The sequence below is a fragment of the Ambystoma mexicanum genome, chromosome 6q, assembly GCF_040938575.1.
Source record: "Ambystoma mexicanum isolate Mex_15411 chromosome 6q, UKY_AmexF1_1, whole genome shotgun sequence".
In the NCBI taxonomy this organism is placed as follows: Eukaryota; Metazoa; Chordata; class Amphibia; order Caudata; family Ambystomatidae; genus Ambystoma; species Ambystoma mexicanum.
In genome coordinates this window covers 1,044,159,062-1,044,179,890 of record NC_090937.1, presented here as the reverse complement: position 1 = coordinate 1,044,179,890, position 20,829 = coordinate 1,044,159,062, and the positions used below count along the sequence as shown (strand labels likewise).

The 20,829-nt window shown below is 41.8% G+C and overlaps 1 protein-coding gene across 4 annotated transcripts in view; it reads left to right on the top strand.

Moving 5' to 3' along the window:
* Positions 1-20,829, top strand: part of ZDHHC2 (zinc finger DHHC-type palmitoyltransferase 2) — a 1,080,498-nt gene that overhangs the window by 783,735 nt on the left and 275,934 nt on the right. The window contains exons 11-12 of one of the 4 annotated variants that reach the window (XM_069631587.1): positions 9,507-9,546; positions 10,349-12,432. The exons of the other annotated variants lie outside the window; for them this stretch is intronic. Of the exons in view, the coding sequence (XP_069487688.1) occupies positions 9,507-9,525 (19 nt within the window). The 3' untranslated portion in view covers positions 9,526-9,546; positions 10,349-12,432. Of the gene's footprint in view, positions 1-9,506; positions 9,547-10,348; positions 12,433-20,829 lie in introns of those variants that run through there. 4 annotated transcript variants of the gene reach the window in all.

The following is a 20,829-nucleotide window of genomic DNA, read 5'->3' as shown; positions in this document are numbered from 1 at the left end:
CCAATAAAAGTCTATAAAATTCAATGAAAAAACGTTGTTAAAGGGACGTTATGGTTACAAGTAAAACCGAAAACACCCAGAAATTTGCCAGTTATGGTAAGCTAAGCAACCATAACTCATGCCACCACCGTGCACTGATAAAACTAAAACCCAGAACATCAAAGATGACATCACAAATGTCACTGATGACATCACATATGAAATTAATTTTTATGAAAAGTCCCTACAAGGGGTTGTGCTTATAATGTTGGTAACACGGTGCCATGGGTAATAGGGCGACCTATCATGCACTACTTAATGTATTAAAGAATGTACTCATCTAAACAAAACATTATATTGGAGTGTTTTTTTTAATAAAGGAACCTAATCATACATACACATAGGCAATGGCGGCTGCAGCATGCACCATAGAAGTACAATATTTTTTATCTGATATTTTTGGATAGTAAAATAATGAATGTTACTTTATCAGAGTTTTGAGTAATGTTAAACATCGAATACTTGTGTTAGTACAAACAATACAAATGAAGACCCACAATGCATACAAATCAGAGGCACATACAGGGAAACTAAAGTAAGGAAGAAAGAAACAACATCACCAGAAAATGTCAATAACATCACGCATAAAAATGAATTGTGTGCTGAGACCTGTTTATTGCCCCGTGTATGTGCACCATGAGCAGATACTAAACCCTAAGGAAAGTACTTTAAGAACATACAAGAAGTTTAACGTCTAGATATATAGCACATTTTCAATGTTCATATTGTGACTGTGAGTGAACAAAACCGCCTGGCCTAGATTTGTCAGTGAACAAAACAAGTGGCCTAGATATGTGATGTCATCCGTGATGTCATCAATGACATTTGTGATATAATCTTTGATGTCCTGGGTGTTAGTGTTAGCAGTGCACGGTGGTGGCACGAGTTACGGTTGCTTATCTTACCAAAATTGGTGAATTTCTGGGGCTTTTCTTTTACTTGCAAACATAATGTCCTCTTAACAAATCTTTTTCACTGAATTTCATAGGTTTTTATTAGTGCAACATAACCATAATGTCCCTTTAACAAAGTTTTTTCACTGAATATATATATATATATATAGATTGTTTTGCAGTGGTGCTCAGCTGGAGGGTTGTTTATTTTGGCGAGATATTCTGTTTGAAGGAGAGGAGTGAGAAATGTTTCATAGGGAAAGGAAAGGCTGAAACAAGGAGAAAATAGCATCAAAATAGGTCTGAGCAAGAACTGAGATCAAGAGATTAGACAGAAAAGGGATAGTGATATAGTGATACGTTATTTGTATAGCACTTTCGCCAAAGTGCTTTACATAGAACATATTTACATACTGCTGCAACAAATACAAAACAGGCGTACACAATGCCACCATTACTTCCAAGAGCCCCAACCTGCCACCAATCATACTCTGACTAGTCAACATTGTCAAATCCCCCTCCAAACCCCCATCCACTACAGTGTGTAAGCCCCTCGTTGGACTAATTCAACTCCAAAATACACATCATGCAATCCCTCCCCTCATGAATATTCCACCACTTCAACACAGACCCCCCATTCACCCTTACTACCAAAACAACTTTGTAGGTGATGCATGCCACCCTCAAGCCACATTCAATTGTATCACTCTCCCCACTGTCTCAACATCCTCAACTCCAATCTCACATGATAATATCTCCTCTGCACGCAACTCGTCAAATATGAGCCTCCTAAAAAAAAATCTCTCAACCCTACTACTATAAAAATGATCACCTGTCACTATCCTGCCATACCGTGCTAGAATTGTGTAACACTTTGTCCCTACCCAACTGCAACAACATATCACCATAAGCAACCTTCTCAACCCCTTTGACTCTGGCTTTCGACCTGGGCACAGCACTGAGGCCGATATACGTAACATCCTTGTTGCTGCAGTGAAATAGTTGATGGCTCGTTGTTGGAAGGCATACAGGTACCAGAATAGGATTGGAAGTTTGGAGCGGTTCATGCACAGTTGGATAGTATGATGAGAAGTGTGGTGAAGTGGGTGATGGCAGGTGGTTTGGGCTATGCTGGTGCAGTCCTCTTAGCACAGAGGCGATGTGTTTTTGGGAATGCATTGGCCTTCATAATGTCTGCACAGAGCTGGGAAAGACACATTCTTGATGTGCGAAAGCTGCTAGTTGTTGAGGCGAGGTTGGGCTTCCCTGTTCGATCTAGTCCAAATAACTGTCCTGACAGTAGGGGCCCCTCCTGGTGTGGTCATGCTCTCTTTAGTAATGTGTACTTGATTGCTAGGTTGGAGGGGATCGTGCCAGGGCTTCCTGAGGTGAGATGGATCAATACAGTGGTCTTCTTTACTCAGTCTCTATGATGGCCTGCCAGTAGTAGATTTCAGTAGCTGAATCATTCACAGCTGGGATCAAGTGTTTACAATGACCATAGATGCTTCTTAGCGAGCAACGTTTTGTGGTGCAGGTATCATTTGTCAGGTCGATGTTCTTTGGGTTTGGCCAGGTGTGAGGGAGTGACCTTGCCAGCTGTATGGAGGGCATTGTAGTTCGGTATCAGAGTAGTCCCTGCATTGAGTTTAGTAAATTGGGTTTTGACAGCTTAGCCACAGAAGTGGCAGAGCTCTTGGCAAGGTCCTTGAAATGTGAAAGCAATGGTGCTTCCATCCCTGCGACGCAAGTCACCAAGTTGTTCAATAGCGGATGTCTGACTTTAAATTTATGGTGAAAGAAAAGTACATAGTAACCATATGAAATGAATTCTGGTAATGCTTGTAAGTGCTTTCGCATGTCTGCAACCGGCTCTGTAGCAGGATGGGCTACATAGTTCTTGAGTAGTTTCATTGTTCCTGTGAATGTTGGGCTGTGATTGGCGTTGTCTCCCTTACCCTTCCTGTTTCTGTACTTCTGAGACCCATTCTGGCAGGTGTTTCTAAATAGAGGCTTAGGCTCTAGTTCCTTAATGTCTACAGCCGTATTTCGTCTCTGGCTGACTCACAGTATCGCCTCACAGTGTCATGAAACGCACCGGACATGTTGGCTCTGGCCCTGGCTGCTGCAGTTGGACAAAAGGTGTGGGGATGGCATCCACCACCAAAGACTGCACTGCTATTGCTGCATAATGCACTGTGCCCAACAAATGTTACCCAGTAGAGTAGCAGGAAGTCATGTGGCTAGAGTGCATAAGGTATGGTGGTAGTTTGGCCTACTGTGCAGGTTGGGGAATCTGGATTTGCATGCTGCCTGAAAGCTTGTCAAATCATTAACACAGTCACATGGATTTTTGTGAGCTTCCTCCATGTTGTAACCATGCACAAAGCCACAAAGTCCCTCTCTCTGATCCTACATTTCACCATCATAGGAAGGTTGATCAATGGCACTAGTAATCAGCGAACATTGTGATGTGAGAACAGGTTGGAACAAAGGCAAATAGGAACTACGGGAAAGCCCACCAATCTGTAAATGCCTCATTCAATGGTCTGCAACCTGCGGCTAACTAGATGTTTTGGACTATCACGCCCATGATTCTTGATTGACTGCTGGCTAGGCATGAATACCTGGAGTGTCAGGATGCATACCCCTTATTGAAAGTGTCAGAAATGGGACCACCCAAAGAGGGGTCTTCCAAACAGCTCCAGTGAGTAGGTTTGCACAGAATCTATTCTTAGCCCTTGTCCCTAACCTATAAAGCAATGTCCAAAGAGGTGGCAAACAGAACATCCAAACCTTGTCTTGGCATGTCCTAATCCTCATGGCTAACCCATGGCTCAAAATGGCAAATCTTTTGCCCAAAAATGTTCCAAACCTTTTCTATGAATATCCCATCTATACGCTACAAGATCACAACTAGAAAATTCTCTTGGGAAGGTTCTTCCAGGGATTAGTTAGTTTGACCCTTCTTTACTTTTTCTGTTTTCACAATGAACCGTTCGACCTACTTCAGACTTCACTCATTCCCAACTTATCTTTTTACTTGTCCTGCCAGGTTTCTTCAGCACCTCTTGATGCCCTCTTGGGCCTCTCACCAGTCTAGTTTCTCCCAGACCTCTCGACTTTGCATTCAGGATGGTAATCTCTCAGACCTTTTAATTCTCGGTTGTAGACTTCTCTTGCCAGCCTTTTCTGAGCCTCTTATCCTCTGGCTTTAACTACCCAGCTTCATTGCCCTTTGGCTTGCCTGTTTGACGCCCCTCAGAACCTCTACTTCTCTATGTCACCAGATGAGTCTACTCAATACTCATACTAAAGGCTGCTCAAGATTTTACTTACCCATGTTTGCCTGCACGTTTCCCACCGCGATATCCATGCCTTACTTAGCTGGGATCATATGACTATCTTTCATGTACATGTTTTAAGTCACAAACCTTTTTCAGTCCGCCTGCATACTTGTCCCATGCACCACGAGGTGAAGCTTTTTTCCAAACTGTGCACTCATGGTGATACCGCTGCTCACCTTCTGTACTGCTGCCTTCTGTACTTTACTTACCCTAACCTCCAGATTGACATTTTTAACCCAGCGCTGTACTTGTTTTCAATTTACCTGTACCACTGGATTGACACCCTCAGCCCTGCGCTGTACTACCTATAGCACGCCTATTTTATGTAGCCCCCATGAACAGGTGGTGTGGCTTTCCCAAATTGTGCACCCTTCCTAATGTTGCATTCTACCTATTTGTACCTGCATATTTGATGTAGCCCCCCCTTACCATGAGAAGAGGCTTTCCCAATGTGTACACCCAGCCTAATGTTGCATTTTACCTAGCTATACCTGCATATTTGATGTAGCCCCCCCTTACCATAATGAGAGGATTTCCCTTTTTGTGCACCCAGACTAATGTTGCATTTTACCTATTTGTACCTACATATTTGAAGTAGCCCCCCCTTACCATGAGGAGAGGCTTTCCCATTGTGTGCACCTAGCCTAATGTTGCATTTTAACTATGTGTATCTGCATATTTGTTGTAACCCCTGTACCATGCAGTGAGGCTTTCCCAAAGTGTGCCCACTCCAACTGGTGTTCTTTATTTCCACGCTTGTGCTGTGTTATAACCTGTTCACTCACATTGAGTGTATCATTTCTCTTCCAGCCTAGCGCTGTGTTTGAGCTTGACCACTGCACTAAATGTAACCTTCCCCTCCCTCCTGACTGAGCATTACTTCCTCCCCATCCTGCACGCCCCTCCTCCCTCTATCCCCCTATCCCCCTCTCCCCTCATTTCTGTTACTGCACTTGCACGCTCCGAATTGCCCCAAGACCTAATAGGAAGGTTATTGTTTGTCTTTCTTCCCTGTTCATTTCCAACTTACACTTCCCCCTCCTCCCGCTCTAATTTCTGTTACTGCACTTGCATGTTCAGAATTGTCTCCAGACCTAGTAGGAATGTTTCTGTTGGTCTTTTTTCCCTGTTCATCCCGAGCCTACACCTCTCCTAATCCCACTCTCCCCATCATTCTGTTACTGCACTTGCACACTCCAAATTGTCGCAAGACCTATTAGGAACGTTATTGTTTGTTCTTCTTCCTTGTTCCTCCACCACTGACACTTCCCCTCCCCCCTTCATAATTGTTACTGCACTTGCATTGAATGTCTCAAGACCTAGTAGGAACTATTTTTTTTCTTCCCTGTACCTCCTCACACCCTTGTCTTGATACGCCTTGAAACACCTTTTTGCTGTAAAGGTGCATTATAAATACCAAATAAGTAAAAAAAATTAAAAAATAAAAGACAATATCACCCAACCAAAGTAGGTGACCTCAGAAGGATGAAAGGCGGAGGGGGCCTTGCTGCGATTAGAACATACGAGCTGCAGTTCACACATCAATCGCAGTAGTGAGTGCTCAACCTGCTGGACTACCTTACCTACTTATGAAACAAGATACATTTGTTTAAAGACACGTGGGATTGGAACAGGCTAGAATGAAAGAAAAACAGATATAGTAAGAAATGATTGAATTGGTATGACAGAGAATGACTAAAGATATAAAAAGCTGCAGAACATTTGAAGAGCACAGGAAAATGAACGGGGAGTTCAGATGCATGGGGGCAGGTTAAAGGAAGAAGGATAATGTTTTTTATAGTGTAGGTGCATGTCGATCCAGGAAAAGTAGTTATAGGGTTAGGATTGCAGAAGCTAGTAGGAGTATACATTCTAAGGTGCCTGGAGGGAAAGGGAAAATTCAATGACAGCAGTCTCAGAGCCGTTTCAGAGAGATAAATGTGTATTGCAAATTGTAGTGTGTGACTTTTTATGGACTTGAAATGTGTTGAAGTGATTGCTGGAAGTGTGTTGGATTTGTTGCCCAGGAGCACCTTTAATGTCTCCCACAAACAAACTTCAGAATCGTAATTCTGGGACTGGCAAGCCCAGTGGCCAAACCAGGTGTCTGAAAAGCCATTGTGGAAGGACAGAAATATGTAAAGGAGAGGGCTGGGCAAATTGTCTGTGCTTCTGTATGCATTGTCAGTAAATGAAGGCTGCAGCCTTTTAATATGGGCTGGCTAGGAGAAGGCTTTTCCCAACTCTGTCCTACAAGAACATGGCCGAACTGTGGACTCCTATTTTACTCCTACCACCTCTACCTAGCTATAGACAATAATATAAATGTGTTGGCCATCATGTGTTTTAAAAGAGAATATGAAACCCCAAAGTAGCAATTATGTTCCACCACTACTAATAGGAAGGAAAGCAGACAGGAAAGGCCCTTTGTACATTTACCCCATTAGTGTGCATTAGTGCACAATTGAAATAGAAACAAACAGAATGAAAGCATATAGATATAGCTTTTGATACACGTGTGCTATTTCCCGCTGCAGCCAGGCTCTTCTTTCTAGCCCAATGTACCTACTACATGTTAATGTTACTGAGTCTTGTACGAACGCAGTGTTGCTACTTGCATGGTCTCTTGGCACTCTGGCAGATCTGCAATGGAAGGAGGGTTGGGTTTGTTAGTGGGATTGAGAGGGAGAAGAGCAAGAGAGCTTTGATTTGCTGTAGGCAGCTTCAGTTCGGAGAAACCGGTCAATGAGCATTGGTGCGTTTTTTCGTTTTCGGTTGGTAACTGTCATGTGGTGTTGAGGTAATTGTGCATGGTTTGGTTTTATGTTGGATGTTGTGAAGTGTGTGTGGTAGAGGTATGGTTGTGTTTAGTTCAGTGTTTGAGAGAGAGTATGCAGAATGGTGAGTTTTTGGATCAGTTAGTTAGGAGCAACACATTTCCCACCCCCAACAATCCACCTAAGTGCAATACATTTCCCACTCCCAATAATCCATCTAAATTCGATACATTTCCCATTCTCTTATGTCACTGCGTCATTTTCATAGCTGGTATGTGCGCCCCCTTCTTGTGGACACTACATGCACATCTCTTCAGTGGGTATTTTAACTGTTGTTCCTCTGGGACCACTGCCCTGGGGCAAGCTACCTGCAAGTTCTTGAGGCCTCCTCTGAGGTTTATTGGAAGTCTTGTAGTCGTGTGTTAGGCTGTATTCATTTCGAGTTGTTGAAGTTGGGAACTTCTGGGAGTTAATCTGCATAATCCAGACTTGTCTACCCTTCTCGACAGCGCTGCAGTTACCTTGTCCTGTTAAAAGAGCAAGGCCCGGGAGATTTAAGGTCGAACAGTGGTGTGGGGCCTGCGTACCACCTTACATGTACAGATCTAATTTGTTTGTTATGGTTTTTTCCATGACCATAGTGCAGCTCAGGTGTATCAATTATTTATGAAAAGAGGCAAAATGTTGCAAGGATAGTGGGACCCTGTATGTACTGCACAGAACATCCCCTTAAACAGCAGGTGTGTTTGTTTGGGGGATTGGATTGCGCGTGGGAGAGGGCGTGGCGATAGGGGTTGTGGGGATCATGGGTAGGCAGCAGGGAACATAGTTCCACTACTTCTTTTGGTACACTTCTATCACTGCCCAGTATGTTTCAGAATTAGTAAAATACCCCCAACTGTGTGTAAAAAAGGTCTTCCAAATAACGTAAGCATTCCAGGACCTTATTAAAATGCTCTGCTTTATATATCTGTGCCCGGATATAGTCGCAGAACTCATCCGTGCTTTGCAGTAGCCCCATAAAGTACACATGGGTCTACTTTATCTCGTGTATTGCAACTGAGTGAGGTTTTGCTCATTGTAGTTCACTGTCTGAGAAAGAAGAGGCTAGTTTTACGTTTGTTAATGTTTGGAAATAAAAACGTCCTGAGCCAGCCTGTAGCAGCCAGTAGCTGCATTGTGCACATGGTTCGCCCATTGTAAGGGCTATATCAAAGATTGTTGTTTGACCATATTGAATACAGGCAACAAGTTTAGCACACGAAGCAAGTTGCATGAGCTGTCATCAGCAATCCCAAGCACGCCATGCAGTTCATTCGGTAAAGCTACGTCTGCAGTGATCACATTCATATAATACACCAGATTGTGCACAATCATTCTGCACATATTTCTCAGCATCATCTTATTGGAGCAAATTAAATACACATGTGTAGCATTGTAGGTATATATGCGATGGGCAGAAAATCTTAGAAATGATGGGTACAGATTAAACGTTGTTTTCTATGAAGCATTGAATTCCTTCTTTAGATGTTCAGTATTACTGTTTCATAAAATATATTCATTCCCCATTGTACAGACAGGTGGACATTGTAGGTCTGCATAAGTGCACACAGGATCCTTGCCTACTAAGAATGTTAAACTGTTGCAGAGTGACACTTGATTGGATTCAGGCATTTCTAATGAGCTCTTAGAAGACCCTAGCTAGCTTCTTTGACTTTTTAAGGGATGATGCGTTAGTTCTTTTAACATGCTGTTCCTAGTTGTTATGGTATTGCTTGTGCAGACAAGCAGAAGCACTATGAGAGTGGCTCTTCCATCTTTTTCAAGATCCTGGAGGAGATATGTATCCTCTGTATACATATGGCACTGAAACCTTATTTAAACCCTAATGTCCTGAATTATTCTTACAAAAGGTTCCATAGTACCCCCCCAAAGTGATTCACCCCCTTGTTTACAAGGAAATGGGCCTGACTTACAAAGCACTTTTGAATGGGTGCATCCCATTGAAAAACGCTTTGTGGTCAGGCCCAATGAGTTTTCATGTTTTTTTTCCTGTGGTTTGCCACATTTTCATCACAATAACCACCCCAATTCTTGTGATAATCTCTACTCCAGGCGGTGACCACTAAAAGCTGTTTACACTACATACAGCCTGAAAATGTGTTTTTCTCCACAAAGCACCTTACAGTACTGCCTTGTTTTTCATGTGATGTTCTGCTATTCACACGCTTCCTCCAAGAGCATGTAGGCATTGCTGAGTTAGTACTTTAAGAAACATAAAAATCAATCATTAAACTCAATGTTTGATCCATTCGCGTTACTTGGGCCCTATGCAGAATTGTTTTTTTTTCCTTTGAGATGGGCACATTTCTAATTTTTTGCTGTTTTTCTTTTTGGTAAGTGTTCATAGAATAAACTTAGGCTTAATGTTTTCTATGTACCCCTTTTAGATTTTGTGGACTCCATTGACAATTCAAGCCAAGTTCCTCGGTAAGCCCCTAACACAGTTCCTATTACTCTTCAGCATCACTCCATCAAAGACCGATATTCTTTATAATTGTGCCAGTGCCCCCATTCCTCAGTCATTACTCACTGCACAGATGTCCACAATTATTGCTCTATCCCCTTCTCTAACAGACATTCATTAACCACCCCGTCCTATATTAAATACACTATTTATTAACCAGGTCTCAGTCTTCAGAATCATCAACCGATTGCATGGCTAATTAGCGCATTTCAATTAAAAGACTGCCTATATTTCGTGAAAAGAAACTCCACTTGTGGTACCTCTAAGTTACCTGCCTCTAAAATTGAATGATTCGTTCACATCTACCTTCTCTTATTTGTTCTGTTTTCCTGCAGAATATCTCCTGTGAATTCAGAACTGTATGCAATTGTGACCCAATCTTCGTTTTTAGTTTCTCATAATAAAGTCCACTGACTCTGGAGTCTGTAAACTTTGGCTCATTAGAGGGTTTGAACTACAACTCCCTTTGTCACTAGTCAGCGTACTCAATAGTGAGGGATTGTGGGAGTCCTCATCCAAAACATCTGAAGAACCACGGATTGCAGACCCCTGCTCCAAATCAAATGCTACAATCCCATAACAGAACAGATCGTTATGAAGACAATTGTTGTTTGCAGTATGTTAACAAACTAACTTGAAAAATCCCAACTCCCTCCTTTCTAACGAAATCCATAAAGTCTAGGTCAGTAACATTTCTGCAACCCTAGTTATAAAACATACTACGAGGTCACCTAAATCTGTCCAATTCTTCTTTTTTATTCACAGGTTTAAATGCAAAATGAATCAACGTTTTAAGCGATTGCTTCCAACTTTACCTTCAGAAAAGAATCATATAGTGTCTCTTAATGGACTCCTGGCATCCTACATCTTGTTAAAATAGTTCTTATCTAAGATACATTTTGTTTACAAAATATTGTCCATGAATCATCAGCATATCACCATGTCTCCTTTCTAAAACGATTGCTTGCTCACTGGTCAGACTTGGCCTCCATTTTGATTCTCGGAAGGTAGTAAGGTCATTCATTGTAAGACTGTGAATCTTTAAAATGCTTCTAATTCTGCTGAATATTATTATGCACCAACAAAAGCTGAACAGTCCGTGGTCTTCTCACACATTTTCCTCATTGATACTTTATTCTTTTGATATAGATGTCTTGACCCGATCTTCATGCTTCAGTGTTCTGAATTTCTGCATTTTGTTCACAGCCCTTCATATTCTTTGCTCTATGTCATAAAATAAAATTCTTAGTTTTAACACTCCTTGCAACAGCTAAACCCAAGTGATGCAAACGACTTGAGCATGTTATGATGTTAATTACCATATGGGCACTTGTGTTTATAATAAGTCAAACTGCATTGCACTGGTTTGAAAGAAAGTTTTTCCATCAAAACCTGTTTTGTTGATTTGAGTAAGCAAAGTTTTAATATGCATCGTCATCTTTGTATTTAACAGGAATAGTCTTACTACAATATCAGATTGTAACTATACTGTTATTATGATTATTATAATTTCATACACAAATGTTTGATTAATTCCCCATTAGACAGTACATTGCCATCCACATCCAGAATCTTAGATATTTAATTGATTTATTTTTGTGCAACACTTTTTCCTGTAGATCATTCTAATGTATGCTTAGTTGCAGAAACTCTTCTTACATTTTTCACTTTGATATTTACGACTTATCACAATACCTCCAACAGTGTACTAATATAATAGGTGTGTGAATCTCTCAAGCAACTGCCTGATCTTCAACAGAACACTGTTATTTCAGTGTCTATACCTTTGGAAACCTTGCAAATCACCCTTCCCATTTTGCTGTGTCGGGGACATATATATCTTTCCGTCACCAGGTCCTATCAGAGAAAACGTTATGATCATCACGATTTATGGGTGTAAAAGCTCGGAATTTAGTTACATTCTGAAGTGGGCACATGCCAAACTAATCTCCCATTTTGTGTTGATCTGTTGCTTTACAGTATTGACCAATTAGTTTCCGATAATCTTTTTCCTGATGTTATCTTGAAAATCTTGTGTATCCTCTCTGCATACGCTAATTAACTGGAGCTTTCGTTTCTCTGTACATATTGTTTTATGTGCTTTCTTTGTTTACATCCCAATACACATCTCAAACTTTCTTTATAAATTCCTAATCCTTTCCCGCTAAGATCAGTCATTTGCTCCTTATCTCCTTTACAATGGTATAAAGTAACTAGCTTATGTTCTTTGCTTATTGGCTTTCTAACCATCAAATAACTTCAGAAAAGTACATCTGTATGACTCCTGGAAATACGAGACTTGCTTACCAGCCCATACAATAAAATGGATTCCTTAATGCCTTGGTAAATCTATAATGTGAAGTATTTTAAACATTCACATCAATAATGAAATCTATACATATGCTCCATGCTGGCCAAAATGCACCCTCCTTCTTAATCCCATCAAGTCTTCATTACACCAACCTTGCCTTTTTGTGTACTGTTTAACTGTAGCTTTTTTTGAATGTTGTAACTAGCAATGGACGATCATGTGACTAAGCAGTGAAATGTGTTGTCAGATGGTGGAGGCAAAACAGTGCCCTTTTGATATTTCTAATGGCATAGCAGCTTGTAGAAACATTACAGTGATGAAATGGGAACATAGTTTGCATCTAAATCATTACAGTCTAACTTCTCCATTGCAATGTTTCCCTTTTATCTGCTATTGCGTGAACCAAGTCTTTGGCTTCTGTAAAGAAAGGACACTAATGGTGGATTCTCCGCAATAAATGAGCTGCGATTATTATAAAGATGCCCATTAAAGCAGCACATGTTGCTGTGTAAGTTCATAGAGTAAAGCCTTAATTGGATGGTTGTTCTTTAAGTGTCTTGTTATTCTGCTCTTCTTGGAATTTCCTTGGTCATTTAGTGTGAGGGTGCCAGACAGATAATCTCTGATTGACTTATCCTGGAAACCAGGGCTTTGCAACCTGTGTCTCCTCAAATGTTTTGGAGTACTACAACCTTGATCCCCCTCCATTGAATGTGCTGGCAAGGACTGATGAGAGTTGTAGTCTAAGACATCTAGAGATCACTGCTGCACACTGTACACATGGGCACGTACGACACACTGTAGTGAAAGGCCTGAAAAGCACTGCTTTTTATGCCTCAGTTTTTGACTGTATATCTCACTGCATGGCCTGCGGCTGACCCAGATGTCCATGAACCCCCCAGACACTGTGCCACATGCGTCCCCAAAGTCACGGCATCTTTAAGGTGGCTTAACATATTATAGGTGCATTGCCCATCTGATTTTCTAGTCTATAGCACATTGAGGAGTACCTGGGAAAATCAGAAACTAATACGTACACAAAGTATAATAGATCCAAAAGCCACGAAATGTGATACTATTTTCTGCATCTTCGTAAATGTATTCGAACAGCTACAGAAAAGTTAAAACAATAGCAACAGTGAGAAAAGCTTCTGCAGCCTTTTCTAGAGTGATCCTTTGTATCATGTGCTCAAATGCATGCCCTCTAAAATTCCCTACGTACACATAAAAATAAGAATTGTTTGCTGTCTAAACTGAATACTAAATCACACAATACATGTATGTCAAATTTGGGTTATGCTGCAATGTTCTAACCATATGTTTTGTGTTCAAACATGTTTCTCTCCTTTAATTTTCCCTCTGCCACTGTGACTGTTGCCTGGTCCCTTATGAGTCTTACTGGGGCCAGCCCTTTCTCGACCAGTCTCCCCCAGCATCCCTTACCAACACTTGCGCTTGGGCACCGTTCCGTGGACTAGCCTGATTCTGGTTCACCCCATCCTTCTCACTGTTTTCTCCTCCCCCTTTTTCCCCTTGCTCTTGCCCCTGTGGCTCCCACTAGCACTTGCTCAGCCCCTTGAACCCCCACCCCCTGCACTTCACCCCCTCCCCTCCCTGACCCCTTACTCCTCCCTCCCCTGCACTTTTGTTCTCTGTACTTGCACGGTAAGAATGTCACAAGGCCTAATACAACCGTTATTTTTGTTTTTTTCCCTATTTACCACCCCCTTTTATCTTGTGGCACCTGGAAACACTTGTGTGTAGGTGCCATGCAAATGTCCAATGAATAAATAAATATATTTATGATTGGACGTTTTTCCAATCCGGTTTTTATAAAGTATATAATCAAAGTGTTCTATGTTCTTTTGGCATCACTCAATTAGATTATCTGCTTTCTCTATATTGGGCAAATCACTACTATCATCTGTCTTTCTCTAAGGGAATGCCTCCTGCATTTTTTCACTTCACACCAAGAGCCCAGCACCCCATATTTGAGAAGGGGTAACGTGGCCCCTTCTGTAATAATACTGTTGCGATAACACAAAAAACAGTATTAATGCAAGTTTGTTCATCGCTTGATGTGCCTTACAAATAATATGTAAGCTGGCTAAATCTTTTTGGTAATTTCTAGGTAGAAATGTGAGTACTAAAATATTGAAAATAAAGCAATCACCCCCGCTTAAACGGGTGTACAGGCCCAGTAATGTCCCGTCACCCCGATCCTAGGTGGGCCTGAACAAAGTATTGGCCTCGGCGAGGGCTCAGGGCTCTTACCAGACGTGTACGGCCCCCTAAGCAGGGATGATTGCGTTTCACACCCAGGGTGTGAATAGATTTTTTTTAGGGTGTCAGGCTCTGCACGTATTTCGCAGCCTCATTCTCCTGAAGAAAAAACAAGATGTCCTCTGCCATAGTAAAAAGAAAAGGAACTTAGTTGGTGACGGTGGCCACAAGCAGGACAGGTTGCTGGGATTGGAGCACAATGCTTCATTCCAGCAGGTAAGTGGGGAGGGAGTGTGGGAGGGAGGGAAGGCATGGGGGAAGGTTGCAGGATGTCTTGGGGGAGTGTTGTTGGTTGGGGGAGTGAGGATTCAACAGAAAGAAGCCCCCTGTTGCCTCCCCACAATCAAGGTGGCAGCACCCGGGAACAGCCACGGGTGGTGGGAAAACACGGGTGTACACTGTGTTCTCATCTGCATTTTCAGCCAACTCATTTGCTGAGCACCCCTCCCCTGGTGCGAACAAAAATGAACACATTTCAATATTAGACAGCAATCAAATGGTTTTGTTGTTGACTGTGTCTGAGAAAGTGACAATCTCAAACAAAATAAATTAAAACAGCCTATAATGAAATACATTGAAACTTTTCTCACAACATAGCTCTGATTTTTGGATGATGTGGACCCCACACCAAGTAACGTCCCTTGAACTAAGAAAAGGAAACAGAAACTAAATGAAACAGGGTATTGGAACTAGGAGTAGAAACAAAAAAGTGCTGATTAAATCAAAAGGCTTTATCTAAAATAGGGCAAGCAGGTTCTACTCTGCTCACGCCGAGAGTGCTCTGAAGAAAACATGTTACAAATTACTTTTATACAGCTTTAATGTCATCAAACAGAGGGAAGGCCTTAGGGGCACATGAACAGTTGGGATTGGTCACTAGGGGCAAACACCTATAGGTGCCATAGGGTCGGAGGGCTGTGGTTGGCTCAGGAGCACGTGGTGTTGCAGTGATACTTCTCGGGTCACTCGGTCAGCTGGGCTCATCGAATTGGTATGCGGGACCGGCATCTGTCGAGATGTTTCTTTATTAAATAACCATTTGACATTTGCCCTTGTGGCCACACATTCCCATTCATCCAATACCATGATCTGCTCTGTCCAGCGTGTTCTGAGACCTGTGAGCTTAGACACTAAAGGAAAAGACGTTTCTCAAACATAGGTTAATTTATCATTGGTCATAGGTCAGAATACAGCTATTAAATGCAGTGTTTGATCCATTGATAGGCAGGCTTAACTATGTGTCGGCTTGACTATGTGCCGATACACTACAAGATATATTGGCTAAAGAGGTGAGACTTTTGAGGTCATTGTGTGGTCTGGAATGTCTATCTGATAAACAACAAAGCAGACTCTAAATTTAAGATCTAAACTTACACATAAAAGACTAGGCCACAAAGGGGCACATATCACAATGGTCCTAAGTCTTACTGTGGGGGTTAGAGGCTGGTTGTTTAAACATCATTAAATCTAGCTGCTTTGACACTATGGAGGGATGAGGGGACTCGAAACACCTTTGCGGTGTAGGTCTGCATAGCCTGGAAAACTAGGGCTTTTAGGAGTAGGTTTTACAAAAAGGCCTTTTACACGTGGCTCATTGCATTCTAATTATATTCATTTAAATCTATCTATCTATTCTACCTGCCTGAGTGCTCTCGTGGTTACATACTTCACGATAATAAGTCGCATATACTTAGCTCATTATCTATACTCAATTGAACAGTTCATTATTAAATTCTACACACGTAGGCTCTAGCATATATTGGGCCTCATTACGATCCGGGCGGTAAGGGATTAATGGTACCGATAAGGGCACCGGTGCCGGTAATCCCTTACCGCCCTATTCCGAGGTCCCTTTGCGGGTCCTCCCTTAACGGCTGGTAAAACCAGCCATTAAGGACGGGACCCGCAAAGGGACTTTAGAGGTAATAACGGTACCACAATTTGCGGTACCGTTATTACCACCTTCCCCATTACCATTGAGCCCTATGGGGGCTAAAATGGGAATGGGGAAGGGCCATGGTGAATGGGTAATTACCGCCCCCGCCAACCTTGGAATGGGGCGGTAATTGCTCCATTCACCATGGCGGAATCGGTAAGGTTTTGGAGGCAACCATGGCGCTAAATATCGTCTTACCATTGTTTACCCCTCATCTATGTTTACAATCTATTTCTGTGTTTCTTCTTTTTCACTTTCTACGTTTGTGCACCTTGATTTCGCAGGCATCACTACCTTACCGGTGTTATAATGTCTCCATAAAAAGTTGGTATGCAGAATCAGCAACTGTCGAGATGTTTCTTTATTAAATAACCATTTCACATTTGCCCTTGTGGCCACACATTCCCATTCATCCAATACCATGATCTGCTCTGTCCAGCGTGTTCTGAGACCTGTGAGCTTAAACACTGAAGGAATAGACGTTTCTCAAACACAGGTTAATTTATCATTGGGTATAGGTCAAAACACAGCTATTAAATGCAGTGTTTGATCCATTGATAGGCAGGCTTAACTATTTGTCGGCTTGACTATGTGCCGATACACTGCAAGATATATTGGCTAAAGAGGTGAGACTTTTGAGGTCATTGTGTGGTCTGGAATGTCTATCTGGTAAACAACAAAGGAGACTCTAAATCTAAGATCTAAACTTACACATACAAGACCATGCCACAAAGGGGCATGTATCACAACGGTCCTAAGTCTTACTGTGGGATTTAGAGGCTGGTTGTTTAAACATCATTAAATCTTTGCTAATCTGCTTTGACACTATGGAGGGCAGAAGGGAATCGAAACACCTTTGCGGTTTAGGTCTGCATAGCCTGGATAACTAGGGCCTTAAGGAGTAGGTTTTACAAAAAGGCCTTTTGCACATGGCTCATTGCATTCTAATTATATTCATTTAAAGCATACTATCCTGAGTGTTCTCGTGGTTACATACATCACGATAATAAGTCACATATAGTTAGGTCATTATCTATACTCAGTGAACAGTTCATTATTAAATTCTACACATGTAGGCTCTAGAATATATTGTCATGTTAGAATCACATTAGTTATGGCAGCTGGTTGTTATATTATTTTCATACTATATCATGCATATATTTACCTTGAGCTTCAAAATGAGGTACCTTCGTGCTGGCATGCGCAGTGTTATGCTCTGCTATGCATTTTGTTATTGCAATTCATTTCTATTAAACAACGTCATATTACACGTTAACACACATCACTCTTTGATAACTGGATTCTAACGTTAATGCTTTTGATCACACATATATTATACATTACTATATGCTGATTGTTCTACCACAAGTCTTACATTATTCTACAAAAAAACAGCAGCTTGTTCTAATTGGGGCGCGATCAATTAAACATACTTGAGGGTCGTCTCTAGCTGTTTGATCATGTTTTAGGGAATATAGGGATGGTATCTTTAAGGCCTGGCTCTGTTGGGTGGGGGGCAGGTTTATAGAGATGAGCAGCTTCTGTTGTTTTTCCCTGTGCTGGGCTGTGGCAGGGTCAAATGAGGCAAGACGGAAGACAGGGGATACAGTGTAAAGTTTGTTGCAATCTCATGGCTAGTCTCCCATGATAACCGAACAACTGCAGAGATGGCAGAGGGGAGGAGGCGGGAGGAGTAGCTTATCTGCTATGTGTGCCTGGCTGGGAGAGTTTACAGCTGGCCTGCCAATACGAAATAACAAAATGAATCTGTGTCCCACAAAATGGAGTCTGGTTCAATTCTGATCATATGCTGTTTTAAGGGGGGGTCACAGTTCCTAGGGGTGTTCCCGCGCGAGTGCTCCGGGGCTGGGGCCGGGGCCCTGGACCCAAAGCAGCCGTACTGGGCTGACCCAGGAAGTGTAAGAATGGGAGGTTGCAAGACCCCCTCCTCCCACACACCTGGGAGAAGAAATGGATAAGACTCAATAGTATATAGTCTCCTAATTCTCAAGGAGCAACTCATGCTCAATCATTTTTTTAGCCCCCATATATTCATTTCTTATAGAAGAGGACACACATACCTATTTATAACTTACTGCCGTATGTATACTCAGCAATTCTTCTACATGACATGGGCAACACCTCTCCTCGGCAGCCCAAAAGGTAGGGTTGCATGGGTACCATTGTCTGAGGTCTCCCAGCTACAATAGTACACATCAATACTAGTCATGAAGGAAACCAAATAAATGTGCTTACTTTTGTTTGGACAGTACACAAATTCTTATCATCGCGTCATTGTCGTTGGTCCAAATGAAAATTTCTTTTCCAGGGTATTAGATACCTATAAGCCTCATGGACTTGTAATAAATGTCTGTATTCAATCATCTAGACGATTATTTAATTTAATCTCCAAACCTACATAGGCAAGTACGCATACTTACTTGTATATTTCCTGGCAATCGGTGCACCTAAATGCCTAAAACTCATCCAGCAACCTCACACACACAGAGCCATGCACAGCAAGAGAAGAGACACACAGGGAACATAATATTGCGCTACTCCTGGCAGTGCCAATGATATAGCCAACAAAGGAAAAAATGAACTAAACATAACACGCTAAAAACTATGGACAGTCTGGACTTCGGTAGAATAATGCTTGCAAGTTGTGACATTTGATGCATCAAAAGAAAGATCCTTTATAAGTTCCACGGGACATTGTGAGGTCATCCCAAATATAGACTCCGGCCAAAAACTGTAAGTAAACACACGTTAACAATCCTTAAACATGTACTTACTCTGTTCCAGTACCATGGACAGAAGTAGGGTCATTGCACATAGACCCTTCCCAGGAACTCATGTGAGAAAAACACATGTTAAATATCATCAACATGTAACATCCTAAAACTGTAAATCCTACATGTGTACTCTGTTCCAATATAACATGGACAGAATTAGCAGTCTTTCACATATAGGCCCTTCCCAAATCTTCCTGTGAGGGGGGAAAAAAGTTAAATATCATTAAAGGGAAAGTCCACTCAAAAATGTTATTGTCCTGAGCGTTAGGGCATGTGTTTTTCAGCATACTGTGATCGATCATAAAAAACTTTCCTATGAATCTCACCTTAGTTTTCCTCACTTTTACACATGCAAAATCAATGGGTTGGGCATGGCCATCTTGTGCTAATCTTATCCGTTGGCGCATCGCTCTAAGTTCAAGTGCTCTTGCGGCACTAAATCATATCACCTGCCCCTGAAGCTGACATCACTAGACGCTTACGGCCCTTTTCACAACGCCAATGCATGTCCCGTGTCAAGGTACTCTGTGCGCAAGCTATTGACGTCTCTCTATGGAAATGGCCAGACGCCACTTTCCTCAATAAGTATAAACAGACTCCTTCTCATCAGACAACATCAGAGTTGCTTTTTCAACCGTTTCACTGTCTTATTCTTGGATTGCCTGTGACTCGTTTCTGCTCTGTTCAGCTATCTTCATAGCACAAAGCCCCTGCGAACCGATACTTACACTAGCATTACTATTAATTTCAACAGTTACTTGCATTTTATTTAAACATTTCTCGTATAATGGCAACAATACAGCCCTACCAGTACGAGCCAGAGTATTCTGAGGAGGAAGTAATTGAAAGAAAAATATATGCGAAAACGATGGGGAATCGAATGATAGTTGGGAAGATGAATCACCAGATCCTGAGCCTGAGGCTAGTCAAATGGAAGACGTTTCCACCTGGTGCACCTGCAATTGTTGCAAGGTCATTCCAACGAAGGTGGAGAACTGCTGCTGCCAAGAAAACTCTGGATGCTTGGCCTACATATCAGAAGAAGACACACCACCGCTATTTGTTACCGAGCTGCATGACTTCAGGGCAGCCTGCCTCACAAGGTCCGTGTTGAGGATTGTGATGGTGCTTATGCACAAACTTTGCGCAACAGTTCGCCCTCACAATCCAAGTAACGAGTAAGTGTACTCTAGATGTCATGTCATTTTGACCACTGAGACGACTAACAGTTCATGTTTGTCTCCTACATTGTCGTAACTTTGATCGATCACTGACGAATTAATTTAGTCTGCAAATTGAATATATTTCTCTCGCTTTGTGGAAATCAGAGTGTTTATCGCTTACGTGTCTTTCACTTTCAACTAACAAAATATATTTCTCTGTGGCCCAAACCGTTATGTATTGAATGGGTGTTCACTTTTGTAATGTGTCTAGACTTCAAAGCCCAAGTTCATTTATCCATGAAGTAACTTTTGTAACGGCAACTATGCCATAGAATTCAGGATGCATTTTCAAGTAAGGGTGGTACACTTATTAGGTTCATTCAATTACAGTATGTATGTTTCTCTTCCAAAGGTGGTACAGGCTGGTGGCCTACCGTTCATTTACATGGTGGCTTTATCGGAGGCTTGGATTCCGCGTTCGACGAGTAATACCCGCCTGTGTCATTGGAGCCATTCGTGCCAAATTCCCCAGTGACAGTGGACAGTACAGGGGATTTTCACACACTGTGCTGCAACCTCAAGTATACAATTTGTAGTTTGTTTGTGCCTTCAACATCACCAAACTAAATAAAATAAAAATGAGCATATACAAATAGTTGTTTCAATTTTTCAGTGAATCAAGGACACGCTTACTCGTTTATGAGGGACATAAAAGAATGGTTGGTGCCCTTTTACACTCACCTCATCTGCAACAAATC